This window comes from Engystomops pustulosus, chromosome 1 (assembly GCF_040894005.1).
Source record: "Engystomops pustulosus chromosome 1, aEngPut4.maternal, whole genome shotgun sequence".
Lineage (NCBI taxonomy): Eukaryota > Metazoa > Chordata > Amphibia > Anura > Leptodactylidae > Engystomops > Engystomops pustulosus.
This window is the reverse complement of record NC_092411.1, coordinates 186622744-186639321: the sequence shown is the minus strand read 5'-3', so window position 1 is coordinate 186639321 and position 16578 is coordinate 186622744. Positions and strand designations below refer to the sequence as shown.

The 16578-nt window shown below is 41.1% G+C and overlaps 3 protein-coding genes across 6 annotated transcripts in view; 1 reads left to right on the top strand and 2 right to left on the bottom strand.

Annotated features, from left to right (window-relative positions):
• The window catches only part of LOC140069462 (putative nuclease HARBI1), a 37061-nt gene extending 33294 nt beyond the window's left edge, over positions 1-3767 (bottom strand). Inside the window, exon 1 of the mRNA XM_072115199.1 lies at positions 3594-3767. Within this exon, the coding sequence (XP_071971300.1) occupies positions 3594-3619 (26 nt within the window). The 5' untranslated portion in view covers positions 3620-3767. The remainder of the gene's footprint in view (positions 1-3593) is intronic.
• A 19-nt stretch (positions 3768-3786) lies between these two features.
• Positions 3787-16578, top strand: part of GTF2E2 (general transcription factor IIE subunit 2) — a 31424-nt gene continuing 18632 nt past the window's right edge. The window contains exons 1-2 of one of the 3 annotated variants that reach the window (XM_072115250.1): positions 3787-3805; positions 6872-7029. In XM_072115250.1, coding sequence (XP_071971351.1) covers positions 6876-7029 — 154 coding nt within the window. In that variant the 5' untranslated portion in view covers positions 3787-3805; positions 6872-6875. The other 2 variants (XM_072115234.1, XM_072115242.1) reach the window with 2 other exon arrangements.
• SMIM18 (small integral membrane protein 18) lies at positions 9647-16211 on the bottom strand. Of its 2 annotated transcripts, none has more exons than XM_072115152.1 (2): positions 16071-16211; positions 9647-10316 (listed from the first exon to the last, which is right to left on the bottom strand). In XM_072115152.1, the coding sequence occupies exon 2, from the start codon at positions 10290-10292 to the stop codon at positions 10002-10004; it is 291 nt and encodes a 96-aa protein (XP_071971253.1). In that variant the 5' UTR covers positions 10293-10316; positions 16071-16211; the 3' UTR covers positions 9647-10001. The 2 variants fall into 2 exon arrangements, with proteins under 2 accessions (XP_071971253.1, XP_071971262.1); XM_072115161.1 differs by lacking the exon at positions 16071-16211 and adding an exon at positions 11079-11102.

The window sequence follows — 16578 nt, the reverse complement described above, 5'->3', positions numbered from 1 at the left end:
TTTAATTGTTTTACAGGGGTTAAAACTAAATCGGATGCAATTTTGAAAGTGAAATTTTTTTAGCTAAATTAATGTGTTTTTCAAAAAATGTACAAATTTTCAGTGGATAAAATACCAAAACACTCCACAAAATTTGATACCCAATAAATCCCGCGTATAACAATACCCCAGATGTATTACACTGTGTAATGTAACACGTTAATGTAACACTGTGTAATGTAACACTGCGCATGCTTAGTGTGTTACAGCCGGGTCCTGCCAAAAGGCATGGACCCGGCTCCCAGAAGGAGGATCGCGCAGCCCCGGACACTAGCAGTCCCGGGGCTGCAATCGGAACAGCGGACCCCCCGGTAAGCGCCGTGGGGGGGGGAGGGGGTTGGGTCCGATTCACTTTAAATGCCCCTAAGGCGTGTTAGGGGTTAACACCCGCGATCTGAGAAATCTCCGTTCACGGGTGTTAGAGGCAGGTGTCGGCTATAACATAGCTTGACGTAATAGTACTGCATTTTGCGGGAACGCACCTCCCGCGATGCAGTACTATTACGTCAAATGTCGGGAAGGGGTTAAGCATACTCTCATTTTTGTAGGATGTTATGGGGCTTTGAACTTTAGGTGTAATTTTTCACATTTTCATAATAAATGCAAAATCACGCTACTGAGGATCCTGCTCAGGTTTCAAGTCACTTTGAGAGGCCTAAATAAAAGTAAAACCCCATAAATTACCCCATTATAGAAACGACACCCCTCAACGTACGTAAAACAACTTTTATGAAGTTTTTAACCCTTTAATTGTTTTACAGGGGTTAAAACAAAATTGGATGCAATTTTGAAATTACATTTTTTTTGGCTAAATGAATGTGTTTTTCATAAAATTTACATTTTCTCAGCAAATAAAATACCAAAATGTTCCACAAAGTTTGATACCCAATCTTTCCCGAGTATAACAATATCCCATATGTGGTGGTAACCTGCTGTATGGGTACAGGCCAGGGCATTGAAGGGAAGCTGCGCCATTCAGAGCAGATTACCATATGCATTGTCCCTTTATAAAGGCTATACAATCTTTATGGCAATATGGAAAAAAACTAATATAACGAAAATTTGTTTTCTTATTTGTTTTTGTATTGCCATCTTTTCGGAGACATAACTTTAATATTTTTTGGTTGACAGAGCTGGTTTAGGGCTTTTTTTTTTTTACGTGTTGAGTTGTCCTTTTCAGTGGTACCATTTTGGCGCACATAACTTTTTTTGATCACTTTTTGGAACATCCCCAAAAAGGGATTTTATGAAAAATTTTAATTTTTTCAGGTTTTATTTTTACAGCGTTCACCTAGCGGGTCCAATGTTTCGGCGTTATTAAACAGATTGTTACGGACACGGCGATACCAAATATATATATATTTTTTTCTTTATTAGATGTGTATAGGGAAAGTTTGTGCTTAGGGGACTTTAACTTTTATTAATTCTTTTTATTTAAAAGTGTTTTTATTAAAGAGAACCCGTCATGCAAAATAACCCCCTAAACTAAATAGATTTTCATAAACTGCCATTAGAGCGCATTGCCTCTATCCCTTTATTGTCCCTCTACATGCCTGTAAACCTAAGAAATGAGGTCCTAAAGCTGTATGCAAATGACCTGTGAAATGTCCAATGACGCATTAGCATATTCAAGCTGTCCACCTTATTCATGAGTGGGAGGTACAGCCACACCCCCAGTGCTTGACTGACAGCCTCTACAATGATGTGATGTATAATTATGTGAGGTATAATGGTGTAATCTTTCCATGTGCTTACTGCTGGCCACACCCCCTGTTATAGCAGAACATGTCAGGTACAGGGGTCAGTATTGACCCCTGAGGAAGTCGTCCGGGTGACGACGAAACGCCTGGGGAAATTTTACCTCGTCGCCAACCTCACCTCTGCCTGCTGACCAGCCATGCAGTAGCTATTCATTTATCCTCACTGTTATGACTCAGGAACATCTTGCAGTAACGATATATTTTGTGGGATAGTTCATCCTTTACTAGTATAGCACTTTGTTGAAGCACTTGCACTTTGTGATTTTTTGGTCATTGTTTAGGAGATATTACTTTGCACTTATAATCATTTGGTTGCTGCTTGAGTCTGTGTTTGGATACTTTTTATATGTGTACTTAACTTCATACTCCCATTACATTTGGAGGTTGGCTGCTTGACACTATTTAGTGTTGGAGAGAGGAGGTATACGGGTCACCCTCACCTGGGTCCCCGGCCTGTTTTGTTTGTACATTTGTGTTTTAGATGTTTTTAGATGTATATGGAGTTTGTGATGTTTGTCTTCCTATTTTTCAATAAAGATTGCTGCATATATCTTCAGATTTATATTTGTTTGGCCGCTTGTTCTGCACTGCTTTAGCCTTGTCATGTCAGCAGATACAGCACACACACTAGCAATGCTTTACTATACATTACACACAGACCTGAGCAGGGGGAGGAGAGGGGAGGGTTAACAGGGGTGACATCACTGTCTCAGACCATGTGACCAGCCTCTTTTACATAATAAAGAAAAGATAATTTTACAATGATTAATGTATGAATTGACTAGATAAAGACTGGGATGGGATCCTTGTGAGCTGCTCCAACAGGTAGTAGTGACAGGACTAGTGACACAGACCTGATGACAGGTGTCCTTTAAGTGTTTTTAACTTTATTATTTACTTTTACAGTTTGGCTTGAACTAGCGATCCTCTGATCACTTGTTAAAACTCTTCTTCACCTAACACAGTGTAACACAGATCTATTACACTGTGTTATGTAACACACTGAGCTGCTGCGCATGCTCAGTGTGTTATAGCCTGGAAGTAAATTGTGCAGCCCCAGGCACTGGCAGACCCTGGCGCTGCGATCGGAGCAGCGGACCCGCCCCCGCCCCGCCCAAGTAAGCGCCGCTGGTGGGTGTCTGATTCTCATGAAATACCCCTAACACTCCGCGGTCACACTTGAGGAATCTCCGATAGCGGATGTCGGCTATAATATACAGCCGACACCCGCAGCTTCTGGTGCCTACTCCATAATAGTACTGCATAATGCAGGAAAGCACCTCCCGCCATGCAGTACTATCACGTCAAATGTCGGGAAGGGGTTAAATCCCCCGAATGTGAGTTTGATGCAACTTGGATGCATTAAACTCACTTGTAGGCAAGAGGCCTTTATTTGATTTTTTTAACTGGGTGAAAGGGGGCATAGTTACTTACCCATTTAAATGAGCATCGGCTCACAGGGAGCCGCCTTCCATCACTCACATGAAGCACATCACTACTGAACAGTGTGCTGCGCCTCCCCACTGACTGGTTCTAAGACCTGTTAGCTGTTTACGTTGCATCATTTCAGTTCCATCAGTTTTACCATAGTCACATCTTCCGATATGCACCAAATTGCTGACACCACACTACCAACAGCTCACTCCAGATTTATCACTTCATTCCACATTCATGAGGTGCTACTTTTCACACAGATAAGGGCGAAAATTCACTCGAGTTTCCTTTTGATGGAAATCATGTTTCTATGTATGAACATGACAAAAGATGTCTCTATACTGTGTAATCCTCCATTACCTGCATTTAAGATTGTTATAATACATTACTATAACTTTTCAGTGTGGATGGTAAGTGCGTCGTGTTTTTCAAGAAAATGTTTGTAGAAGATAATATTCCATGACGTTCTTAAAGGCACAAACGCGACGAACAGTCCTACTGCTCGTCACCCGTTCTGCGACTCTTTCTCCATCCGTGACGTCACAAACGCTCGACGCACTTTACTTTTTCAGGTAAAACTTTATTGACAAACAAAGAACAATCACAATGTAAACTCACCGACACAGCCGGCGTGTGTGGGAACTGACGTGGTGGGCAGCGGGCTGATTGGCCGGCGGTAGTTCGATGCGAGGTTCTCGTCACACGCTGTGAAACTGTGAGTGCAATTCCTTGTCTATAAAACTGCTAAGAGGTGTCTGAGGGGGTTCATGTGCACCGCGGACGACACAGTGCTGGGTATCGGGGAGCGGCCAGAGCTGCGCTTGTTTTCTCTAGGACCGATCTATAATTGGGGTCGTATATGATTCGCAGTACACAGTTCCCCCTTACTACAGGTGGATCTTGTCCGTCCGCTACGATTATTTTCACCTTTTTGGAAATTCTACAATTTATGTGTTTCAACATCTCTGCTTGCTGCTTTTACTCCGACCACACCACTTCTGTTTTATACTCCCCATTTTCCAAAAGCCATGATGTTTTTTTTATGTGAAGAAACCTATTATATCCGTGTTATGTGGGACAAATTGCACCTTATTTAGGCCCCATTATAAAATACTGTTTAATGTACTGGGACAAAACCTGTTGAGGTGTCTTTTTAGTGAAGGTATAAGTTCTAGGCAGAAGTGGGTAAAGGGTAACATCTGGAGATAAATATCTAATAATAGAAAGAGGACACAAGTGCACATCTCTAATGCTCACATCAGAACACTGACAAGTTGAGCTGTGGTATTGTTGTTACACATCCAGGACGGGAATTTATCCATAAGTGAACTCTAAAGCTATAATACACAGTGGGAAAGCAGCGTCTGCACCGCAAGTGCCGAAAATCCACAATGCACACAATCCTCATTCTTAGCACCTTCTTTTCTCTTGAAAGTCCAGAAACGTGTAGAGAGACATCTGCAAAGAGTTTGTAAGTTCTCTGTTTGCGTGTGTTTCCTCCAGGTCCTCCGGTTTCCTCTCACACTCCAAAATATACTGGTAGGTTGATAAGATTGTGAGTCCCATGGGGAGAGGGACTGATCTGGCATGCTCTGTGTAGCGCTGCGTAATCTGTGTGTGATAAATAAAGGAATTACTATAAGAAATCTTTAAAAAAGGGACACAATTAAACCCAAAAAATTAGCATTTCACAAGCTGCTTTTTTTTTTTTTTCTACATATCTGATATAATACTGCAGTTTTCATATTTTCAGTGTTGCTGATGTTAAGGTCCCACAACTTTGCAGAATTTTACAACTATACATATTTTCCTTGAGCTTATCCAGTATATATTATTGCCTCACAAACCATGGCTCTACGCTCAAAAGTTATTGCTAAAAATATTCCTAATCATGTAAAGGATTCAGATCCAAGTTCCTGTATAGACATCAAGATACAAGTTCCAGTGGGTTTGACATTTATACTCGCCTCCTTGGCACCCCAATATATTTCATGCTGCTCCCGCAACTCTTCCAGTCCTTGGTCTGTGACAGCCGTCCCGAACATGGAGATATTTCTCCAGCCAAATGGTGCGGCCTTCAGCATCCAATATGCGGCCTGCTCCTGCAGAACCACGGACGGTTCCTGCCTGGCTGGGACACGTCTCCTCATGAACTGCCAGGGTCTCCAGCACAACACTCAGAGACCCCAGTGTCTCTCAGTTAAGGGTTTCTGTGCAACTGTCCAACCCTACTGGACAAAATTAGGATGTTAGAGACTTCCTTAACCTTAAACTTTTTACCAATTCTCAAAAACATGGGGGAAGACTGTTCCAGAAGGACCAAGGGAATTTTCTCATGGTTCGGACGCTGTGCTATGATCAAAATGAACATCTTGCCACACCCACTCTACCTTTTTCAAGCCATTCTCATTAAAGTGCCAAAGGCATTTAATAAGTCTCTGGGTGCTCTCCAACACAAATTTGTCTGGGCTGACAAGCCTGACAAAATTTTACGTTGTTTCTACCTAATATATCCGGGTGCATTGGCCTCCAAGAATTTAAAAATTATCACATGGCTGCTCGCCATGCAATTCATGGAAAACTCTTCTTGGCTTTCTACACATGCCGTGCAGGACCTTACAGACCCTGTACCATTGGGTTTAGGGAGGGCTCAACAATTGCTGTATTTCTTAGTCTCTCTGCCCCCCTGTTCTCAATTCTCCAAAAACAAGACATCTTTTGAAAGCTTATGTTTTTGAACTATGCCACAGTACCTCGATTAGCTCCAGGTTTCAGGAGGTGGGATACAAACTCTTAGCGAGGTGGCACAGAGTTCCCACTCGGTTACACACGATATTCAAACAGGTCCCTGCCACAGGTGCGTAGAGGAGCAGTGAACGTTTCTCATTGTATTCTGGTCTTGCCATATTCTCATCCCATCCCCTACGGCGTCTCATCTCACTGATTTGTGGGGAGACTCCTCTTCTTCCCCTCCATCTCTGTGACATTTCGACTCGGACTTACAAGCGTTCCTTACTACGCTTCTTGGTAATCTCGGCATGTTCCAGCACCTTTCTGTGAAACACACTGCCTCTCCCACAATAGCCATGCGAATAGAGAAAGTAAACAACATCATGTGTGTGGAGGACCTCACCTCATCTATCCATGGTACACAAGCCAAATTCTACACTTGAGACTCTATCTCACTATGAGACTCTGCTGATTCTCATAGTACTCTCTTCTCCCCGCACCAGGCACCCCCTTATCTCCTCCTTTACCTAATACATTATCCTACATTCTTTTGTACCTATGCTATAATTTTTCGCCCCTTTCTCTCTTCTACTCTTTACTTGAATTCTATTGAGGCTCTTGTTTGGTATGATAAACTAGGGAATATTTTAGGGAATAGGAGGCTGTTTCTGAATTTTTAATGCCTCCACGTGAGTTCACTGCAAAGTGGCCCTACTGAAGCACTGGAGGTAGTTTGGCGTTGGAAAGTTGCAGCAGCATGTGGGAGCTCTATTTGATTAACTTATTTGTGGACTTTGTGGGATCAGTCTTAAAATTGTGTTATATATCTTCCCCATAAGAAATTCGAAGGTGCTTTTTTTATAAATTGTATATTATTGCCTATTTAAAGTGATTAATATCTTTAACAGCACCATGGACCCAGCACTCTTGCGAGATCGAGAGCTTTTCAAGAAGAGAGCTTTGAATACTCCTGCAGTAGAGAAACGCTCATCTGCCTCCTCAGAGTCTAAGAAGAAGAAGGCCAAGCTTGATATTGGTGGCACATCTGGTTCTAAGCAGAGCTCAGGTTAGTGTCTGAAGAAATCTTTGTGTGCCATACAGCCTTGCATATCCGCTTGTTAACCAGGTAACAATATATGGATCTCTGATGATTTGAGAGGGGAATAAATTATGCTCCAGGGATTGGAACCAGTGTCAGGTGTGACAGATATAGAACTTATATAAGTGCCTATCTAGAAAAGAAGGGAAAGCATCAGCATAGAAATGTGGACTATGTGATTCTATTTTCTGTAGTAATCTGTCATTTATAGATTCGCGATAAACCTTGCCCAGTTTAAGGAGTTTTTCAGGTTTATAATATTAATGTTTCAATTGTTGTGTTGGACCCACACTGATCGCCTTTCAATACCGGAACAAGAGAAGTCCAGCTCTGTTCTGTATAGTGGCTGGCACTCTAGTGAACCACAGTATATGTCAGACCCAGGAAAGTAAACAGTAGAGATGAGGGGGCCCAATGTTTCAGTTCTGCCCGTGCAATCCGAACATAATACCAGATTGGTGGCTGAACAGTTAATCCAGTAAATGGCTGTGATTGGCTAGGGGTATCATAAATTTTGCGGAGACAATTTCTTTTTTTTTTTTTGTGGTGCATATTGCAACAGAATTCTGTCGTATACAGTTTGATAAATCTGCCCCAGTATGTTTATCTTTGGTTGCACAAGTTTCCACTTGTTCGTCTTGAAGAGGACCTGTCACCCATAAAAAAGGCACTAGGAGCTGCTTACTAAAGGGCGCTACCGCATTTTTTGCGGTCATAAACTGCTAGCTTTATCAGAACAATAGGAATGCCGGACCACGCTCAAAGCTTTGTGGCATATTCATGAGGGGGCCGGACTAGGACTTATTTTAGTAAGCAGCTCGTAGTACCTTTTTATGGTAACAGGTCCTCTTTAACTGGCTGTATTTTTGTGTGAAAGTGAGTCCTGGAGCCAACTTCTTCAGGGCTGCAATGAGCATTTGCTTATACAGTAAAAGACCTTTTGCTTAATGCAGGCATCAGAAGCCAGCCATAAGAAGCTACTAAGGCATTATGCACACAACTGTGTGCTAGACTTGGGCCCCAATGTTGGAGACCCACACATAAAATCATTATAGCAGGGGAAGGAGGCATGTAGCAGAGATAACTGTCTGCATTATAGCTGAGTTGGCAGTGTTGTTGTGTGATCTATCTATCTCATGGATCTCTGATCTGTCTCATCTCTCTTTTTCTATGTGTCAGATACTAGTTTAGAATGTTTAGAAACTAAATGAAAGTGTAGATAAACCTGTAGCCTGATAATGTAACCACATTGTCGGCACACAGGCAGGGATCATAATGTGTCTGCTTAGAGAGACTCTTCCAACACTATGGAATTTTATACTGACCATCAGTATAGCTAAAACAGCTTCCGAAGACCCGAGGCTGTCTCGTTTTAACCCATTCATTACAGTGTGCTAATTGCACATTGTAATGTATGAGGATGAAAATCGCTTTACACTGCTATACTGTAGTATGGCAGTAAATGGCAGAATCGATCACACACCCTAGGGTTAAAGTGAAAAAATAGTAAAAATAAAAAAAAGTAAAAAAAAAAAACAATTATAATAACAAAACCTAAAAATTCAAATCGCCCCCCTTTCCCTAGAACTGATATAAATATAATTAGTAAAAATCATAAACACTTTGGGTATAGCCGCGTCCAAAAATGCCCGAACTATGAAGATATAATAACGGGTTTTCACCGTGTTTAACCCCGTAATGGAACATAGCGTAAAAGTAAAAAATTGCACTTTTTTGTCATTTTGAAAAACATATACAATTCAAAAAAAGTGATTTAAAGGTCATTTAGTCCTACAAATGGTAGCATTGAAAACGCCATCAAAAGTCGCAAAAAATGACACCACCCACAGCTCCGTACACTGGAGTATGAAAAAGTTATTAGCACCAGAAGAAGGCAAAGTAAAAAAAACTAAATTTTGTACAGGTTTTAATGTTTTCATATGTTTTACAAAAATTATAAAAATTTGTTATCCCCTTGATCACACTGACCCAAAGAATAAAGTAGACATGTCATTTGGGGCGCACAGTGGAAGCCGTTAAATCCAAGCCCATAAGAAAACGACGCAAATGCCGTTTTCACAGCATTTGTATTTTTTTCCCCGCTTCCAACTACATAGCATGGAATATTAAATACCATCACTATGAAGTGCAATTTGTGATTCAGAGCCGTCACACAGCTCTTTATGTGTAAAAATAAAAAGTTATAGATTTTTGAAGGTGGGGAGTTAAAAATGGAAAGAAAAAACAAAAAAGGGCCTGGTTGTTGCATTTATGTTGGAAGTCCTGAAATAACTGGTGCACAAGTGCACCAAAAAAATAAGAAAAGATTCTTATTTTTTATTTATTTATTTTTTTAAACATTATTCAATTTGAGATTGGTTATGTCGGTAGAAAGCAACATTGTCACAACTTGTGGGTATTGTATGTAATTTAGTTGTGGACATATTATTGGATTACCAGAGATGATTGTGTCTGGGTACAAATAAAAGAAAGGTTGAATGGCTGCTATAGTCTGCAGCTTTTACTGTATCTATGTACATAGCTATACAGAGAAAATGGTAATAAACTTGGCCTTGTAAAGACATCACTTTTCAGCTGTATTGACTTTATTAAAGTACTCGGATTAATACTGAGACAAAACTTTAATGCAAATTTCATGTCCATATATCAAAGTCTCAGAAACTAGTTGCACCATTTTGTATCACTTAGCTAACCAGCAGAATAGATGCCTCATGTTCCAATATGAGTGTGCAACCTGCAACAAAACGAGAGAGAGTCCATGGTAAGACAACTTGGAAGGGTAGCTGAACAACTCACACAAAGAGTGGTATAGGTGGGAGGCCAGAGGTGAAGTGTATGCTGTCATAAGCAGATAAAGGTGATGGCTTCTCCCCACAAATTGTCCTCTGAAGCAAATAATGGATCATCCTGTGCTGGTGCTAAACAACTTCGGTCTTCCGCTTCTTCATGCTGCTCATAAGAGCTCTTACTGGGTTTGGTTCATTCTCTAGATCTTTGACTGTCTTGTGTTTGGCACAGCAGCAGCAGTCCAGCATTTCATAAAGGAATGCCAGCAGGACCAGAGAGAGTACAGTCAGGATAAAGAGCACAAGGATAACAAAACATGCAGTGTTCCAACCATCATGGAATGGGTATATCTTCTGAACCTGAAAACCAACTTGCTGCTGGATCAGGGTTGTCTCATTTTTCCAGGAGCCAAGAGATGACATCTTGTTAGGCACTCTTCAGAGACACTACGAGAAACGGCAACATCAGTTACAGTACAGTGAAAGCTTTTCAGAAGACTCCAATGTAGAGGAATTTATTCAGTAACAAATTATAGCCTTTTTTTTACTTCATGTGTACAGTGTTTACTGCACACTCTACCAGTTCACTCTCAATGCTGGTTGAATGTACCGGCATCGGGACCCAGAACAGAATGGTCCCAGGAGCAGGACAGGAAGCTGTACTGTACTGCTTCCAGGTCCACTCCCGCTTCTGGTTAATTTCTTCTTTGGTTACTGATTCCTGTACATACTATTGGCACGGGACGCAGAGCAGCACTTGGAGAGAGAAGATGCTGCGGTGTGGTGTAGGGAGCAGGAGAGGATTTATTATTTTTTATATAAATAATCTCTGCTCTGGGGATCTCCAGTATTATTATTGCCTACTGTGAGGTCTCTCTAGCATAATCCATTGTCGGCTTTCAATGCAGTATTTTGGTTTCTGAAGTAGTATGTTTTTCTGTGGCATTTCGTGCTCTGATTGGTACATCTAGGGTTCTGGTTACTGGTATGGCTCCCTATAGTGCTATGACAATCCAACCCTTTGACAAATATTTATCAATAGATTGACAACTAGGTGTCCCTAGTCAATTTGTAGTGACAAACTTTGTCACAGGAACCTCATTTTCACTAAAGACAGGTTGTAAAAGCCCATCACAACTTCATTGCACATATGCCTTTCTGCCTTTTCTAAGTATTTGCATAACAATATAATTGTGTGTTATAACTTACCTTGCACCCTGACAGAATCCTCAGTTTTAGACCCAGGGGTTGGCTCTGGTTTGGATGCATTTCAAAAAACATGTGACTTATCTGTGCTGCTCACTCCTCAGCACTTAGCCCCCACCTTTGTGCTCCTGTACAGCTCTTCCCTCACCCACTGATGTCCGCTCAGCAGGCTGTAAGCTTTGTTCCTATGAATGAGCATAAAAGTGGTGACTGAGAGCTGAGGAGTGAGCAGCACAGGTAAGTCACGTGGTGGTTTCTGAAAAGCATGGAAACCAAAGTTAACCCAATCCAAAGCCAAGTCATAGCACACAATTATATTGTAACGCAAATGCTTAGGGAAGGCAGAAAGGCAGATTTGCACTGCAGGTGTAATGTGTTTCTGTAACCTGTCTTTAGTGAAAATGAGGTCCCAGATGAGGTTCCTTTTAGACATTTAAAACCCAGTTGTCAATTTATTTTCTCCCAAAACTTAGTAAGGAAAATAACAACACAAAATGGTCTTCTACCAAAAAATGCATGTTATTTCAGGAATAATTTAAATATTTACTAAAACATAAATGCCAAGAAAGGTGACTGATTTTGGTTTTGATAACTGATAGGTGCCTATGCAGAAGCTGAGTCCTGTGACTTGTGTGATAAGTTTTGCGACAGATCCAGATGAGTTGTAATACCATCATAGATTTCCCACTTGTGACTTGTAGTACTTTCCCAGAACAGATATTGGAGAATTGAAGATATACACAGTTGCAGATGCAATTGCAATTTTTATTTGCACCTATCCAAGTAAAAGTCTCACTTGTCATGGAAAAAAACTTGTTATGATATTCTAAACATTTCCAAAGATTCAACTAAGACTGGACAAGATTGCAAAAATATGCCTGGAAAAATGTGTGGAGGGTCTGCACCAAAATCCATTAGATTTTTATACTCCTTTCATAGTATGTAAGGCTGGAAAAAGATACAAGTCCATCAAATCCAACCTTAAAGAATTAAACACTCGTTTTTCCCCATAACCCATTATATTTTTGCTCTCCAGAAAAGCATCCAGGCCTCTCTTGAATATGTTCCGTATATTCTCAAGTATAAGCCAAGACCCCTAATTTTACCACCAAAAACTGGGAAAACCTATTGACTCGAGTATAAGCCTATGGTGGGAAATGCATTGGTCACAGCCTCCCAGTATATATCCAGACAGACAGCCCCTGCCCCAGTATATAGCCAGCCAGCCCCCTGTGCTCGGTGCGGCTCCTCTTCTGTCTTCTGTGCTGTATTAGCCGGCAGAGACACGTCTACCTGATCTTCTTGCTGGCACACACTATGACCGCATCAGTGGCGACAACGCCACATCATAGTATGAACCGGCACAATAGACAAAAGAGGAGCCACACCAAGCATGGGATTGTGAGTATTTAAGTGTTTTTGGTTTTGTTTTTTATTGTGTATAAGTCAAGTTGAGGTTTTTTAACTTTGCTTATACACGCATATGTACGGTACATAGAGTCTGCAATAACAACCTGTGGCAGAGAGTTCCATAGTCGCAGCTACTGGGGCGTGGAGTAGCCCCTGCGTTAAAGCCCAGGCTCAATATTTGAGTCTTTGTTTTTGGAGATATATTAGTATTCCAAAGAGCTCCATCCAGCCACTACATCTGCACATTGAAATTTCTAATTGGAAAAAATGTCTTTAATTTTTACACAAGTCTCTAATTATTTGTGACTCGGTATGTTTTACAAAGCTTAGACTTTAAGTGCTCTGAAGTTCCCTGCTTTGTCTCATTAATTGTGGCTGTTGCTGTATCCAAGGGATTTGCAAGTTATTTTAAGTCCTCTAAGAGCCTATCATTTATTTGTGCTAATAAAGGTCTTTGTTCCAAGCAGCTACTGCCTACTGAAGACCTAGCTCTCAGTGGACCATTAAGCTCGGAGACGTCTGGCACACTTAAATAATTCATTTGGGGAGCGTTGTATTTCACTTTAGCAGAGGCAGTCTCTTATTATTTCTTGGTACCTATTCCTTGGAGTTTGAAACCATTTTTTTTATTTGAATGTCTACCATAATAATCATAATCATCATCAGTATGAGATCAGTGGGGGTTTGCCTTTTGAAGGGGCTTGAATTCTCTTGGCAGATTTGTATCGTTTACTAAGGATGGTGTCGTACATTTTGTAGTGGCATGTTAATCCTTCACGAATGGGTCACATCTGCCTATTGTAATAACCATCCCCTCTACAGTAATGGTGCATGCACACGAACGTGTGCCTGCACAGCGACAGGCCGATGGTCACACGTTGGTCGCTACCCTCTCCATAGAGAATAGTGGCGCACGGCCTTGCCTACGGTCATAAGATAGAGCGGTGAGTACACGATGTGCCCGATATACACCCCCCATACGTTCATGTGCATGAGCCCTAAAGTGGAGTCTTTAGTCTGCTAATTCGTGGAGTTCCCATTATTTGGGCACCCCATCCCTTGATCACATCCCATGGATAAAAGATAACTTTTCCACTCTTTCCAACCCCTTTTTAAAACTGCAGCAGCCTGACATTGTGTCCACATTGATGCTATTCCGTGTTGCTGAACCTGGAATGATGTAATCTGTGATTCTTTAGTTGACGGTCTTATTATGTGAAAACTGAAAGCCTTTTTATTATATAAATTCTCTCGTTCTGAGATTCTATTATTTCTGCTGTGCCATTTCTAGAGTAAAAGCTGTTCTAATGCTAAAAAAAAATGCAGCGGATATTGTGATGACATTAGATTTGTTGTGTCAGTTTTAACCAGCGCTGTGTAGATGAGAATTGCTTTCCATATTTTGTTATAGCATTATCTCCATGTCTCTCCATCAGACGGCTTTAATGCAGTGTTATTTTCATTGTGTCTCCAGAGGATATAGCTGTTATCTTGGATTTTGTCAGTTCTGTGTTTTAATAAGTGCTCTGTAAAATCCTCTGTTATTGAAAACCCCTCAGACATAAGATACTCATTGGAGAAGGTTTTAATGTTGTGTTACCCAAAGTATAGATGTGTATGTGCTAGCATTTGGCCTTAATGGTAGGTTGCTGTGCTAGCCAATGTAATACCAGAAGAGAACTGCAGGGCAGCAGCGTATGACACTTTTGCTTATATAGTGGGATACTTTCAGTTCAGCTTCTACTCCTGACAACAGAAGGAGTGAACATTGACAGAAGGCAGTGATTGACATAGTTTCCACCATGACATCACTCTGGGGAAACTCCTACCACTCAGGGGAGGCCGTAGATGGATGACCTACAGTTGCATCTGTCCCCCTTAGCCTATAATAGCATGTATTGTTTTTTTCCAGCATAAAGCTGGATGATATACTGCAGTCTGATTTATTTTTCCATCCAGTGTTTTCAGCTGAATACGACATGTACTGAGCAAAAAGGAGGCCCCATCTGGTAGTATAGTATATGGATATGTTTAGCATGTATTTTAGGAGCTTTCCTTGTGTAGCATAATGGGGCAGATTTATCAAGCAGTCTGAAAGTCAGAATATTTCCAAATGCCCATGGCAACCAATCACAGCTCAGCTTTCATTTCACCAGTGCTCATGAATATTTTAAAGGGGAGCTGTGATTGGTTGCCATGGGCAATTGGAAATATTCTGACTTTCAGACAGCTTGATAAATCTGCCCCAATGTGTCCAAAAGACGCGTTGTAAATGTAACCTAACATCAGCTATGACAGTGTACCAACAGAGCCAAACTGGCCACGTCCAGTTTGTATATGGGACACCTTTAGAGCTGCTGCCCCTTATCCACACAATAAAGAAGCACAAATATTCTCTCTAGTACTGGAGATCCTTATCTGTTGTTGTAATACATTGTTTCAATACTCTGTACACTTCTCCTGTAATGGTGCTCAAGGGGTATTTGAAAAGGAGCCACTTAATGGTACATTGGGGTTTTAAGCAAAATGACTCTTAATTGGGTCTTATTCACACAAACAATTTCCCAACGGTGTGCGCTGGCCATATTTTAAGGACTTAATGCAGTGAAGGGAGTAGGACCAGCAGAACCCTAGTCACCTCGAATGTTACTGCCTCCCTATAAGACTACTGTACGATGGTGAAATCATGATTGCAGGACAGTAGTCTCCTAGATGTCACATTCCTGGATGTTTTAACGTCCTAATGAAATATTACTACAGTGCTACTGTAATATTCATTACATTTATTACAGTGAATCATTTTGTATGATGAATGTGGCACATATTTAACTTTCTACCAGTTTTACATTGGCTTAGTTTGCACCTTACTTTTTTGAATATTAATGTTCAGCAATTTGACCCATGAGTTTCCCATTTTGGACATGGCTAGGGGGAAAGGAGACCAGTTTACACACTTGAAATGTGTCTGAAAACATGTCCTTTTTGGTGTTTCAATTTATAAATAACTAAAGCAAGCTGTGTGTATAACTGTGTCCTACAGTAAGATTAGTGTATGCAGAATGGTACAGATCTTGCATTTTATGCATTAAATACTTCATGTTTTGTCATGGGCTGCCACCACCAAGGGGAGTTGAGCTCTAACTAGATTGCCAGCCACAATGTGGCTCACCAGTAGAGACAGGTAATATAAGATCCAATAGTGAAGACATATGCTGAGTAAGGGAGGCAGAACAATATGTCATGGATTAATCTTATCTAATGACTGGTCACTGTATATTTTACTGGTACCATATGTGCTAACCTCAGTATGCCGTGAAAGACCAAAATTGGGTAAATGTAATCAGAAGCTTTAGCTATGTGTTGTGATGAGGAGAGCCTGCATAGGTTATGTGACTGGCTGACAGAACGGGGTGTGAGCCGTGTTGGGAAAGAATGGGTCCATAATCCACTAAATATTCTATGTCTCCATCCCTGCACAGCACATCTCCTCTACAATGGGTGTGTGAGGCTGTAATCCGCTGCCATTCTCACTCTATTCTGATCACCGTATGTAGGAAAGATGTGTTTTTATTGTTGGGAACCTACCTTCCTGTGTAAGAGGCTGCCGGGCTCTGCTCTGCTGCTCAGTCTGGATTGCTCAGCACAGTGTAGATGTCACAGAGCTCGGCTGCCATTGGATAGAGGAGAATGCAGCCAGCAGACTGTTCACTGCTTCATTAGCATCCCATCCCTCCACCCAAAGGAGTGTGCGCTCCATAGGGGAAGCCTGTCTGCCTGCCTGCCACTATGGATTTCCTGTTCTTTATCATCAATACTCAGACCCCCTTTGAAACCTGATCTACATGTCCAGAGCCAGGCCTTATCTTCAGCAATATTTAGCATCTCTAAAGCGTTCATGTACCTACGATTATGATTTGGATATCTTCCAGTGTCATGTAAATATGTACACAGCATACAATGATCTCAGTATCCTATATAAATATTAAGGTCCTAACAACTGAGGCTACTTTATATGACTATGGGATTTTCCTTAATTTGGTCTGAACTGAACTCTAGTTGTTTTTTATATGTATGAATATGTGACCTAAAAATA